A 13,828-nucleotide genomic window follows, 5' to 3' on the forward strand; every position below is an offset into this window, starting at 1 on the left:
TCTATGGGCCTTGGACAAATTGTATTGCCCTGCAAAGGAATTTAAGGAATTAATAGCAGAACAGGCTGTGTTTTGAACATAGTTTTTGTTCCTTGTCCCATTAAGTGTTAGCCAAGTAGGAGCAGCTGGCTTTCCCTGTGACACCTGCTCCTGGTGAAGCATGCTAAAGTTCGGTGACATCAGAAGTGTTGCAAAGCAAACTTAACCAGACAAAAAATCCTATAAGATTTCAAGTTTGGGATTTTTTTGGCAGTCAAAAGTCTGAACCATGTGCAAAAATTGAATCGTAGACCCATCCTGTGACAACCTGTTGATTGGAATTGTAGCTGAATGACGCTGTTAATCAGGTAATCGCTAATGTAATGCTGTCGCTTTAAACATGTTATATCCTTGGTGGCTTTTTTGGAAGGGTCATAAAGGCAGAGGTGCCCAAGGGTCTAGTTTGATAATGGAAGGGGAGTGACCAGTTCTTCCAGTTCAGGTTTTTTCTAGGGGCTTTTGTTTGTTAAAGCTGTAGTTGTCTCCATATGAGTCCAGGGGAGTTGCATGTAAAGAACTCCTCTGACCACCTTCTGAAATCCCCTCTTGGATGTCGTTGCCTCTTTCCTTAAGAATCTGTTCTGAACTTAACTTTTTTGCCAAAGGGTATACTTAAGAGATGTTACAGTAAGGAACAGTTATTAGTAATAGCTACTGTATCACACCAGTTAAGCTTTCCAATAGTTAAGTTCTTAATTTTGTTTTCTTTTGATCATGTTTCAACTGTAGTGTTTAAATTTTGTTTTACTTAAAGCTGAGTGGTTTGACCAGTTACATTACACCTGGAATACCCATTTCACATCTGGTAAAATAAGGAAAAAGTTAGGGTATAGGCTAACTCAACACTTTGACAGGGTCTGGCTTGGTCCATAACACTAAGTGGGGTTGAGGCTTAACTAACTGAAGGGGTTTTTATTTGATTGCTGCATGCAATAAAGTTCTTAAATAATTGTTTCTTATGATTTGTTTTCATAGACTACTTTTTGTTTTAAATTCAGCTACTTAAAGTTAAGAACACTTTATGCACAGAACTGAGTGCAGTCTGAAGTATTGTGAACTTTTGGGAGGATGGTGTATCAACCTCTTGCAGAGGATAAGTTATGAAGTGCTGCATTCGCTTAGAGAACTTTAAATTTAAAAAGGATGCTATTCTGAAGGGAGTGCTGGCACAAAGACTGGATATAGGTGTACAAATAACTTGAAGACAGACTGGTTAAGAAAGTATGAGCTTTTGGGCTTTGTAAATGGAGGTAGAGTACATAGTGAAATTTTGGTTTGAAGCTTAACTGAAATATTGATCTTGAAGGATATGAAGTGTTTATAGGTTGTGCAAAAGATTTGAGAATTGTTCCATGGTTGAGATAATTGAGGAAGAATTAGAGAAGTTAAATTTGATCAATTTTTTTAGTTCGGGTGGCTAGACAGGAAGTCGCCTTCCCTGTTTGGAAGGAGTGTAGAGACAAGAGTGAAGATTAGCAAAATAACCAAAGGCAGCAAGTGTAACTTTAAAACCCAAGAAGTGGTTAGGATTTGGAATGCACTCCATGAGAAGTTGGTGGCAGCAGGTTCAGTTGAGGCTTTCAAGAGGGAATTGGATAAGCACCTAGAGAAAAAGAAACTGTAGGGTTAAAGGAAAAATTGGGCAAATAGGATGATGATTTGGCCTTGCAGAGTGCCAAACTTGAGGCAAATAATTACACCCCTTCTGCTGTTTTGATATGTATTTGCATTGTAAAATTGTTAAATGGAACCTGTAACATTACATAATATAACCTCATTTTGTTAGCAGTAGTCTTCAGTAAATGGGCTGCAAATAACATTCGCAAATGTGTTGCTGGTCAAAGCACAGCAGGTTAGGCAGCATCTCAGGAATAGAGAATTCGACGTTTCGAGCATAAGCCCTTCATCAGGAATAAGAGAGAGAGAGCCAAGCAGGCTGAGATAAAAGGTAGGGAGGAGGGAGGGGCGATGGAGGTGGGATAGGTGGAAGGAGGTCAAGGTGAGGGTGATAGGCCGGAGTGGGGTGGGGGCGGAGAGGTCAGGAAGAGGATTGCAGGTTAGGAGGGCGGTGCTGAGTTGAGGGAACCGACTGAGACAAGGTGGGGGGAGGGGAAATGAGGAAGCTGGAGAAATCTGAATTCATACCTTGTGGTTGGAGGGTTCCCAGGCGGAAGATGAGGCGCTCCTCCTCCAGCCGTCGTGTAGTTGTGTTCTGCCGGTGGAGGAGTCCAAGGACCTGCATGTCCTCGGTGGAGTGGGAGGGGGAGTTAAAGTGTTGAGCCACGGGGTGATTGGGTTGGTTGGTTCGGGCGGCCCAGAGGTGTTCTCTGAAGCGTTCCGCAAGTAAGCGGCCTGTCTCACCAATATAGAGGAGGCCACATCGGGTGCAGCGGATGCAATAGATGATGTGTGTGGAGGTACAGGTGAACTTGTGGCGGATATGGAAGGATCCCTTGGGGCCTTGGAGGGAAGTGAGTGTGGAGGTGTGGGCGCAAGTTTTACATTTCCTGCGGTCGCAGGGGAAGGTGCCGGGGTGGAAGTTGGGTTGGTGGGGGGTGTGGATCTGACAAGGGAGTCACGAAGGGAGTGGTCCTTGCGGAACGCTGATAGGGGAGGGGAGGGAAATATATCCTTGGTGGTGGGGTCCGTTTGGAGGTGGCGGAAATGGCGGCGGATAATACGTTGTATGCGCAGGTTGGTGGGGTGGTAGGTGAGAACCAGTGGGGTTCTGTCTTGGTGGCGGTTGGAGGAGCGGGGCTCAAGGGCGGAGGAGTGGGAAGTGGAGGAGATGCGGTGGAGGGCATCGTCGATCACGTCTGGGGGGAATCTGCGGTCCTTGAAGAAGGAGGCCATCTGGGCTGTGCGGTGTTGGAATTGGTCCTCCTGGGAGCAGATGCGGCGGAGACTAAGGAATTGGGAATATGGGATGGCGTTTTTACAGGGGGCAGGGTGGGAGGAGGTGTAGTCCAGGTAGCTGTGGGAGTCAGTCGGTTTATAATAGATGTCTGTGTTGAGTCGGTCGCCCGAGATAGAAATGGAAAGGTCTAGGAAGGGGAGGGAGGAGTCTGAGACAGTCCAGGTGAATTTCAGGTCGGGATGGAAGGTGTTAGTAAACCCTCCAACCACAAGGTATGAATTCAGATTTCTCCAGCTTCCTCATTTCCCCTCCCCCCACCTTGTCTCAGTCGGTTCCCTCAACTCAGCACCGCCCTCCTAACCTGCAATCCTCTTCCTGACCTCTCCGCCCCCACCCCACTCCGGCCTATCACCCTCACCTTGACCTCCTTCCACCTATCCCACCTCCATCGCCCCTCCCCCTAGTCCCTCCTCCCTACCTTTTATCTCAGCCTGCTTGGCTCTCTCTCTTATTCCTGATGAAGGGCTTATGCTCGAAACGTCGAATTCTCTATTCCTGAGATGCTGCCTAACCTGCTGTGCTTTGACCAGCAACACATTTGCAGCTGTGATCTCCAGCATCTGCAGACCTCATTTTTTACTGCAAATAACATTCAGCATACTCTGCTGATCCAGTCTGGCTTATTACTAATCCATTTGGCCAAACTGTTAATTCTGCTGACAAGTGATGTAATGTCATTGCTTTAAAACATTTTTTTGTGATGCAGTCTATAGTTGCCAGTGTGAAACGTTTGGAAGTTATTTGGAGATATGCATTATTGCTTTCTACCCTGTCAATTATAATCCTATTTAACCTTTTTCTGTAGATCAGCCAACATTTGGAAACATACTTTTTTTACTGACCTATCTGATTAAAGATGCAGGTAGAATTTGCCAACTTTTCTTGAATAGTATCTTCCAGATCCTCCAAGTGCTTCAGAGCCAGCTGAGTTTTTTTTTGACATGCAAACTGGCACTCCAGCCAGTTTGCATGAGATCCAACAAGGAAGAAATTAGGAACTACTTTTTGGGTGCTTGTTTACTCCAATTTCTAACAATTTGAAAGTAACCAACCTGTGACTCGGGCCTGAACCGATGTGAGGGGCCTTTCCGGCCTGGAGTTTGGCACGAGGCCAGAACTTTTGTTTTAAACATTGCAGATCTTTTAACAACTTTTGAAGCTAACATCGTGGACAGAGCCATCATACTCCGGAGTGAGTCAGTTGTGCTGGGCAAGATTTCAGTAAACTGAACTAGTGAGCACAGGCCCAAGCATTCCTGCTTATGTCAATAGTCTGATGTTTGCAAAAGTGTTTTTATTAAAATATTCCAGCTTTGTTCTGATTTTTTTTTTGTTTTGAAGGAGGGTACATTGAAATTGTGCTCCCTCCTTTTCTACTTCTGTGGTGTGAATCAGAATCCTGTTTATTGCAAAGCACTGCTAATTACTAGTGAAAGTCATAACCCAAATTGATATGCTGGTTTCAACACTAATGTAGTATAAATGAATCTCCATCCACTCCTCCTCTTTCCCCCGCGCGCGCCCCCCCCCCCCCCCAAAAACATAGTTTACACTATTTTATTGGTTTGAAATTTTTAACAATTGCCAAGAGTGTTCACTGACCTTTTTTTTAAATTTCAGAGTACCCTCAACATTAGCAATTCCAATTTTTATACGGTTTCTGTGGATTCGCTCACCTGTCAGGTCCAGTACATGAAAACTGTGATTGGAACAAAGCAGCTGAGCAATGTTTCAGTTATACCACCTCTGAGTGAGAAACAGGTACTTGTGCCATATTTTATTGTCTTTTTGCTTTTTGTTGTGTTGTCTCAGTTATGTAGATGAGTGTTCACTCATGCACAATACAGCTTGCCAAAGGACCTGAGGCAATTGGTTGCTTAACTAAATGCGTAGGTGTCCCAGAAACTGGCAAAGAATCATTGCGGTTTTATGTAAACTAACCTCATTCAAGAGTCTATTCTCTTTCACCCTCCTGTGATGAGCAAGGAAGACTTGAATCCTTGTCAGAAGTGTGACTAATCAGGTTTGATTTGCTACCTCTTTATACAGTGAATGATGGTCTCTGTATCTATATTACTAATCTTGCAGGTGAACTACACTGTACGAATGGAGTTCAGTGGTTCTCTAACATATGTATAGTAAGTAAAATTTTCTACATTTTTTTGAATACTGCTGACGTTTAGGTCATTCTATGCAAGTATATTAGGATTTTATTCAATAAATGTCTGTTATCTGTACTATAATTACATGGTAAAGGTCTCCATACCATTAATTTGAAAATACTAAACTTCTATTCAATGTAAATAACCAAACAAATACTGTCCTCCTCAGAGGCATTGATCAGAACTTCACTGGACTAGACTTTAAATATTAGGCTGCAGAAGTAGGCCAGAGGCTGGCAGTTCTGTAGCGAGTAGCTTGCCTCTAAACCTGCACACCTCCCAACCGTGGGCAAGCTTTGATCTCGGGAGTGAGAAGAATCCATGCTTGCCTGGCTGAGTGCAGCTCCAAGGAAACCACACCCCATCAAGGCCTAGAACTAAACTTATTAATAGGGTCATGTGTTCATCCTTGTTTTATTGCTCAATCTCCAATTTAAAATTGAAGCACTGGGGGTAGCTTGGAAAGTTTTTAATTAGAGAATTAATTTTCTCTCATGTACATTCTGATTTTGGCAAAATGAAATTAAATTGACTTGTCCCCTGGTACGTTCACATGTTGGAAATGTGAATTTGTGGTGTGATGGCACCTAAAATTTGAGGGACTGGGGTTTTAGTGCAACTTGGTAATTGGCTACTGTCTAATGCTGTAGACGTATTGCCAAAATTTGTGCAGTCAACTAGGTTTTTGGGTATTTCCTTTTAATCCCAATTTTTTTGAGTTGGTAGGGATAAAATGAAAGCTGTTTTTTTTTTGTCTGTCTGAGGATACAGTTTTTTTTGAGCTTCTAGGTTTTGTTTTCAGGAAATTGTGGTTGGTGCAGATGAGGCCAACATTTGTTGCCTATCCCTGATTATCCCTTGAAGATGGTGGTGAGCTGCTGTCTTGAACAACTCCCATCCTTGCAGTGTAAGGGCACCCACTACGTTAGGGAATTCCTAAGATGTTGTGGTTCTGTTCGCCGAGCTGGAAGTTTTTGTTGCAAATGTTTTGTCCCCTGGCTAGGCGACATCATCAGGGCTCTGGAGCATTCTGCGAAGCGCTTCTTTGATGTTTCTTCCGGTATTTATAGTGGTCTGTCCTTGCCGCTTCCGGGTGTCAGTTTCAGCTGTCCGCTGTAGTGGTTGGTATATTGGGTCCAGGTCGATGTGTTTGTTGATGGAGTTTGTGGATGAATGCCATGCCTCTAGGAATTCCCTGGCTGTTCCCTGTCTGGCTTGCCCTGTGATAGTAGTGTTTTCCCAGTCGAATTCATGTTGCTTGTTGTCTGCGTGTGTGGCTACTAGGGATAGCTGGTCGTGTCGTTTCGTGGCTAGTTGATGTTCATGTATGCGGATTGTTAGCGGTCTTCCTGTTTGTCCTATATAGTGTTTTGTGCAGTCCTTGCATGGTATTTTGTAAACTACATTAGTTTTGCTCATGTTGGGTATCGGGTCCTTTTGTTCTAGTAAGTTGTTGTCTGAGCGTGGCTGTTGGTTTGTGTGCCGTTATGAGTCCTAAGGGTCGCAGTAGTCTGGCTGTCAGTTCTGAAACGCTCCTGATGTATGGTAGTGTGGCTAGTCCTTTTGGTTGTGGCATGTCCTCGTTCCGAGGTCTATCTCTTAGGCATCTGGTGATAAAGTTGCGCGGGTATCCGTTTTTGGCGAATACCTTGTATAGGTGTTCCTCTTTTCGCAGTTCTGGTGTACTGCAGTGTGTTGTGGTTCTTTTTGAATAGTGTCCTGATGCAGCTTCGTTTGTGTGTGTTGGGGTGGTTACTTTCATAGTTTAGGACTTGGTCTGTGTGTGTTGTTTTCCTGTGTACCCTTGTGGTGAATTCTCCATTCGGTGTTCTCTGTACTATCACGTCTAGGAATGGGAGTTGGCTATCCTTCTTCTCTCGTGAATCGGATTCCTGTGAGTGTGGCGTTGATGATCCGGTGTGTTTTTTTCGATTTCTGTGTTTTTGATGATTACGAACATGTCATCGACATATCTGACCCAGAGTTTGGGTTGAATTTGTGGTAGGGCTTTTTGTTCTAACCTTTGCATAACAGTTATGCAAAGGTTAGAACAAACAGCCCTACCACAAATTCAACCCAAACTCTGGGTCAGATATGTCGATGACATGTTCGTAATCATCAAAAACACAGAAATCGAAAAAACACACCGGATCATCAACGCCACACTCACAGGAATCCGATTCACGAGAGAAGGATAGCCAACTCCCATTCCTAGACGTGATAGTACAGAGAACACCGAATGGAGAATTCACCACAAGGGTACACAGGAAAACAACACACACAGACCAAGTCCTAAACTATGAAAGTAACCACCCCAACACACACAAACGAAGCTGCATCAGGACACTATTCAAAAAGAACCACAACACACTGCAGTACACCAGAACTGCGAAAAGAGGAACACCTATACAAGGTATTCGCCAAAAACGGATACCCGCGCAACTTTATCACCAGATGCCTAAGAGATAGACCTCGGAACGAGGACATGCCACAACCAAAAGGACTAGCCACACTACCATACATCAGGAGCGTTTCAGAACTGACAGCCAGACTACTGCGACCCTTAGGACTCATAACGGCACACAAACCAACAGCCACGCTCAGACAACAACTTACTAGAACAAAAGGACCCGATACCCAACATGAGCAAAACTAATGTAGTTTACAAAATACCATGCAAGGACTGCACAAAACACTATATAGGACAAACAGGAAGACCGCTAACAATCCGCATACATGAACATCAACTAGCCACGAAACAACACGACCAGCTATCCCTAGTAGCCACACACGCAGACAACAAGCAACATGCATTCGACTGGTAAAACACTACTATCGTAGGGCAAGCCAGACAGGGAACAGCCAGGGAATTCCTAGAAGCATGGCATTCATCCACAAACTCCATCAACAAACACATCGACCTGGACCCAATATACCAACCACTACAGCGGACAGCTGAAACTGACACCCGGAAGCGGCAAGGACAGACCACTATAAATACCGGAAGAAACATCAAAGAAGCGCTTCGCAGGAGGCTCCAGAGCACTGATGTCGCCTAGCCAGGGGACGAAACGTTTGCAACAAAAACTTCCAGCTCGGCGAACAGAACCACAACAACGAGCACCCGAGCTACAAATCTTCGCACAATTCCTAAGATTTTGACAGACAAAACTCCCAGATATTTCATCGAAGACGGTGAGTGACTTGAAGAACTTGCAGTGTAGTGTTTCCATATATTTATTGCCCTTGTCATTCTGAGTGGCAGAGAATGCAGGTTTGCACAGTACTGTCTGAGGAGCCCTGGTGACATGTGCAGGGTATTTTGCAGATAGTGCTGCTGGTGAATGGCACCCCAAATCAGCAAATTACTTTTGTCCTAGACAGTGTCAGTCTTGGTTTGTTTTTTTTTGAGTTAAACTCCCCTCTTGCCTGGAGAAGTATTCCATCACCCCATTGACTTGTGACTTATAAATGGGGAGATAGTGAGTATCATGCCACAGAATTCTAGCCTCTGACCTGCTCTTGTAGCCACAGTATTTGTAGTCCAGTTACATTTCTTGTCAGTGATTTGCCCCACTAACAACATCCTGGGGTGTGATGGTTGGATTACCTCCTTTTGCCCATTTTTGTCTGGTACTTGCATGTTGCAAATGTTACTTACAAACATGGGTCTTACGATCAGCATTTAACTCTAGTTAAAACTCTAACCTCCTTGTAGGTCTTGTTACACAAGACACAAAAATGGTATTCTGGACAGAGGAAATCGAGAGAAATGGTTGCGTCGTCTTTGCTCACGGGGTCTGGATGATTTCTGTGCTGATCAGAATTCCACTGCTTAGTCTTTGGGTTTTTTTGGTTGCAGTGTCACAAGGTGGTTGGTTCACACGCCTTCTGAAAGGCTGTGACTTGGTCCACAGCTTATGGCAACTGCCAAAGTAGGGAGAAAACACTGGTTTTCTTCGGGCTTAAAGTAAATTTTTAATCGCAGAGATGCATACTGATATGCCATGGGGGCATTGAGCTAAGTCACCTTCCCTATCCCTGTATTGCAAATACAGTAAAGTCAAAATATTGTTGGACCCTTCAGTTGTCCTGATGGTTCCTAACCAGACTTTATAAAATCAGTCTGGTAACTCAGTGGTTAGCAGGGCGGCACGGTGGCACAGTGGTTAGCACTGCTGCCTCACAGCGCCAGAGACCTGGGTTCAATTCCCGCCTCAGGTGACTGTCTGTGTGGAGTTTGCACGTTCTCCCCGTGTCTGCGTGGGTTTCCTCCGGGTGCTCCAGTTTCCTCCCACAGTCCAAAGATGTGCGGGTCAGGTGAATTGGCCATGCTAAATTGCCCATAGTGTTAGGTAAGGGGTAAATGTAGGGGTATGGGTCTGGGTGGGTTGCGCTTCAGCGGGTCGGTGTGGACTTGTTGGGCCGAAGGGCCTGTTTCCACACTGTAAGTAATCTAATCTAATCTAATATAATACTAACTTTAGCAGAGCTAAACTAAACAATAATGTCTAAATATTTTAAACCCAGTCTCAAATAGAAATATGGTACGAATGGGGCCATTCAGCCCACCTTGTCTATACCAACCCAAGTTGGGGTTTAAACATAGCGTCGCTGTCTTGCAAACAGACAGTTAAAGAATAAAAAGGAAAATAACATGAGGTGTCACAGGCATATGAGATTGACTAATGTCTTCAGAAATCAAGCTAGATACAATGCAAATTGTTTCGAGTAGGCCCCTGAGGAATACCCATTTCACTTGATCCTTACAACTGGAATTTTTTTAATTTTTGGCAGGATCATAATGGGAGAGCAACTAACTCATTTCAGCAGCATTCACAGCCACAAGCATCTCTTTAAAAACAGTTCAAAGTTCAGTTTCTCTTCCATCATTTTGAGTGGCTGGCAGTGGCCGTGGCCTTCCTGTGGCCCCTTTTAACATCCAAGCATCTGTCAACCTTGGAGCATAATGCATCTCCAGACTTGATGTCTGATTTATGTTCAAAATCATTGTCATCTCCAATTAACTTCCAAGGCCAGGTCCCTTCTAAATGAATCATTTTTTATATAAAGCTGCTCACAGTCCAGATGTCACCATCAATTCACACTTCCAACTAAAAATGTGAAATAAAAGTAATGAAGGCCTTGACTGCATTCCAGTTGAAGGTCTGAAGCTTCTCCTATCTTTGTTTACAGCTCCAAATTGCTCAACTACCTGAGAGCCAATCTCTGACCCGGGCCTTCTGCCTGCCAACAATACCTCGTCAGTAGTCCACAGAATAATCAGCTTGCTGACTGAGTCTCCATTTGTGTGCGCACACCCTTGGCTGCAGTTGGTCTGGATCTTCTACTGCTTGAACCACCAGCTGTGTCAACTGTACTTTAAAATGAGTGGTTACTTTTTCGAAAAAAATCACAGTAATAACCTAATAGTCTTTGCACCCTCAAATCTGTCTTCTGAGGGCAGTGTCGTCTCTTCCTTCCACCCCCCCCCACCAACCCCAGTTCAGCTAGTGCCTATTTGGGCCAAGACAGTAGTGAGGTCCATCAGGGAGGATGAGCCTGGGGGTGATCAGTCCTGGTAGTGGAGGCCTGCAGATCAAAGCATCCCTGTACACTGACGTCGCTGTTTTCTGCTCCAATCTGCTGTCTGAGTGCAGACTGAGCATCTGACCAGGCCAAACTGCCTTCAGAAGTTAAAGTAGAGGCAAGAGCTGAGGCCATGTTTTTTGGGAACTGGGCTGACCAATCCTTTATTCCCTTCACTGTCAGGACAGATTACCTGAAGATGCTGGGAATGTGGTTTGGAGGGACTGGAGCATAAACAAAATCTCGAGTGCATTGCCAGGATGGGCCAAACTGGTCATTTGGGAGCACTGCTCTTCTCCCCTCCCCACCTGCAGGTTATAAACCTGGTCATCAGGTATGTGGCACTCTGGCACAGATCTGGCCCATTCCCTGAAACTATGCCATTGCAGTTATCTGGTCTATCTTCCACTTCATCTGGACGTCTTAAGGTGGACAGTGTCCTCTGACACCATGTATAAAACTCTGGATAAGGGTGGGAAGGATGTTCCCTATGTCACCAACCCCCTAATGCCAGCTTTGTGTGTAGCTGTGTCGACCCTCCATATGCAAACAGTGTCACTGTAACACTGGGGATAGGTAGAACCTCCAATACATTAAGGATCGGACTGGCCTAATTGCTGCAGAGTGCTCCAAGTAGTTGAACCATTCCATGTCACTTGTCTTTGTGGGGAAGCTTGTAATGGAAAAACAGCACCTTTGACCACCAGTCCATCAGGAAGTGGTCTGCACGTAGCATCCTCAAGATCCTATTGGGGAAAAGGAGGGTTTGTTTTTGTCACCGAGCTGCTCAGGACAAACCTTGACACAGGGACTGTCCTCTATGGTCTGTTCCCTGGGATGCATACTGAGACCAGCATCCAACTGTTCCTGGAGGGCTATCAATTCGATGAAAGACATTTTGGTCTGCTTGAAACTTGCTGGCCTTTCAGAGCAAGAAGTTAACCTTGACTGGGTGTTGCAGACTTGCACATTCCAAGGTGCAGTGGGAAAGACCACTCTGAGGCCTTCCTGCTGAAGGTAAATGGGGGTCCATTTAGTTGGAGCCTAGTGGTGGTGCTCAGGCCTGTAGATACAGTCTGGCCCAAGACACGTCTTTTGGTTTGTTTGGATAGTCAAATATTTGTTTCCTTTTAACATGCTACTGTTTGTGACTGCATATAAGAGCTAGTGAATAAGTTTTTATATTTTTAAATAGTGAGGTCAGAAGTTGACTGGCCCTGGCAGAACCCAAACAAAAGGCTAGTGAGCTGGTTACTGCTGAGCAAATGCCCCTTGATAACAGTCACCAGTTCTTTTGTTACTATTCTAGTTGATAACACCAGACAAATTTTTATTTCCAAAGTGAGACCTAGCTTGATAGACTGCAAGTGTTAGTTTCTTTGAAACTTACTGTGGTGATAAGTCATATACACTTAGCAGCAATGCTTTTTTAAAAATTCATGCATCAAGAACTAAGCTTAGTTTGTGTTGAGCCATTTAACACTGTCTTGATATGAATACCAAAAATAGTGGACCAGCTTTTCCAGCGATTGGCAGTCTTTGATTTGCCTTGTTCTTTTTTATTAATTTTACGAAAGAGGAGAGCTGTGCATTTGTTTGGGTCTCTCTCTGTTGCAAAGGTTGTCGTAATGCAGAGCTGTCTGAGGATAAAGTATGCCCCTCTTCCCAACAGTCAGTAGCATATTCTGAAATTTAAAAGTCCAAGCAGCCATTTTGGCAGCTGCTGTCGAAAGGCAAGTACATAAGTGGAGTTTTTTTTGGGTGGACTGGGGGAGGAGTGTGTAGAACAGCAGGGTGGGCTGTAGAAAACTGGTCTGGGTGGTGAAAATAACAGGGTGGAGCTCTGGTGTGGCAAGGAGTCTCCTCCAGTTGGATCTGACATCAGGAGAGCATTTTGGGTTAGAATTGAAAGATCAGTATAAGGTCTGCTTTCTCTCCTGTGCTGAAGGGGCTCTCTGCTCTCAGATCCATGTGACTTGGAAGTAACATCCCATAAAAGGGAAAGTGCAGTGATGGATTTTTGGCATTTTTCTGACTTATTGACTAAAGCAGTTCTTTTTTTCCTTGCAGTACCTTTTGCACGATGCCGTCAATCAAGGTCCACAATATTGTTGTCTTCATGCAGTAAGTTCTTCAAGAACAGAATCTTGTTTAAATAGAGAAAAACTGAAAAGTTGCAACACTGACTTGAAGTTACTTGTACACAAAACAGAAAGCTAGCACACTGATGCAGGAGGTCATCAGGAAGGTTAATGAAATGTCGGCCCGTGTTTCAAGGGAGTTGGGTTATAAGATTAGGGAAGTCTTACTGCAGTTATACAGGGTGCTGGTGAGACCACATCTGGAGCTGTGGTCACTTTTTATTTAAGGAAAGGTTTAGTTGGAGGCAAGTCACAGGTTCACCAGGATGATCCCTGGTATGGAGGGAACGTCTAATGAGCAAAGGCCCAACAGATTGGAATTCCACACAATGGAGTTTAGAAAAATGAAGTAATCTAATTGAAACCTATCTGATTCCCACGGGGCTTGACAGGGTAAATGCTGAGAGGATGTTTTCCCTTGTGGGAGATTTTAGGGCTAGAGGACACAGTCTCTGAATAAAGGGGTGCTAGTTTAAGACTGAGGAATTGATTCAACTTGCCACAAAGCTATGGGGGCAGAATCCTTGTGTATATTTAAGCTGCAACAGATTTTTGATCAGTAATCTAGGGAAATGCAGGAATGTGGATATGTTGGATCAGCCAAGCAGCCTGTCTGTGTATTTTTTATGGTCTTTTGTCTGTCTTTTAAAAAGCTGTTCAAAGTGCAGTATGGTTTTGGTAGATATCCTGAAGCTGAATTTAAAGTTGGACTTGATTCTTTTAACTTGCAATTTTAGGTTTTCACCAATAAGTGGTCTGGTATTCTTGAGTGGTGCTGGAAAAGCACAGCAGGTCAGGCAGCATCTGAGCAGGAAAATCAATGTTTCAGCCAAAAGCCCTTCATCGGGAATCCTGATGAGCTTTTGTTCGAAACATCGATTTTCCTGCTCTTCTGCCTGACCTGCTGTGCTTTTCCAGCACCACTCTAATCTAGACTCTGATCTCCAGCATCTGCAGTACTCACTTTTCCATGGTATTCT

At 44.3% G+C, this 13,828-nt stretch overlaps 1 protein-coding gene across 1 annotated transcript in view; it reads left to right on the top strand.

Annotated features, from left to right (window-relative positions):
• Window positions 1-13,828, top strand: part of LOC132805694 (transmembrane protein 106C-like) — a 68,234-nt gene that overhangs the window by 43,430 nt on the left and 10,976 nt on the right. Inside the window, exons 4-6 of the mRNA XM_060820880.1 lie at window positions 4,577-4,717; window positions 5,045-5,094; window positions 12,778-12,831. Coding sequence (XP_060676863.1) covers window positions 4,577-4,717; window positions 5,045-5,094; window positions 12,778-12,831 — 245 coding nt within the window. The remainder of the gene's footprint in view (window positions 1-4,576; window positions 4,718-5,044; window positions 5,095-12,777; window positions 12,832-13,828) is intronic.

Source organism: Hemiscyllium ocellatum, chromosome X (assembly GCF_020745735.1).
Source record: "Hemiscyllium ocellatum isolate sHemOce1 chromosome X, sHemOce1.pat.X.cur, whole genome shotgun sequence".
Lineage (NCBI taxonomy): Eukaryota > Metazoa > Chordata > Chondrichthyes > Orectolobiformes > Hemiscylliidae > Hemiscyllium > Hemiscyllium ocellatum.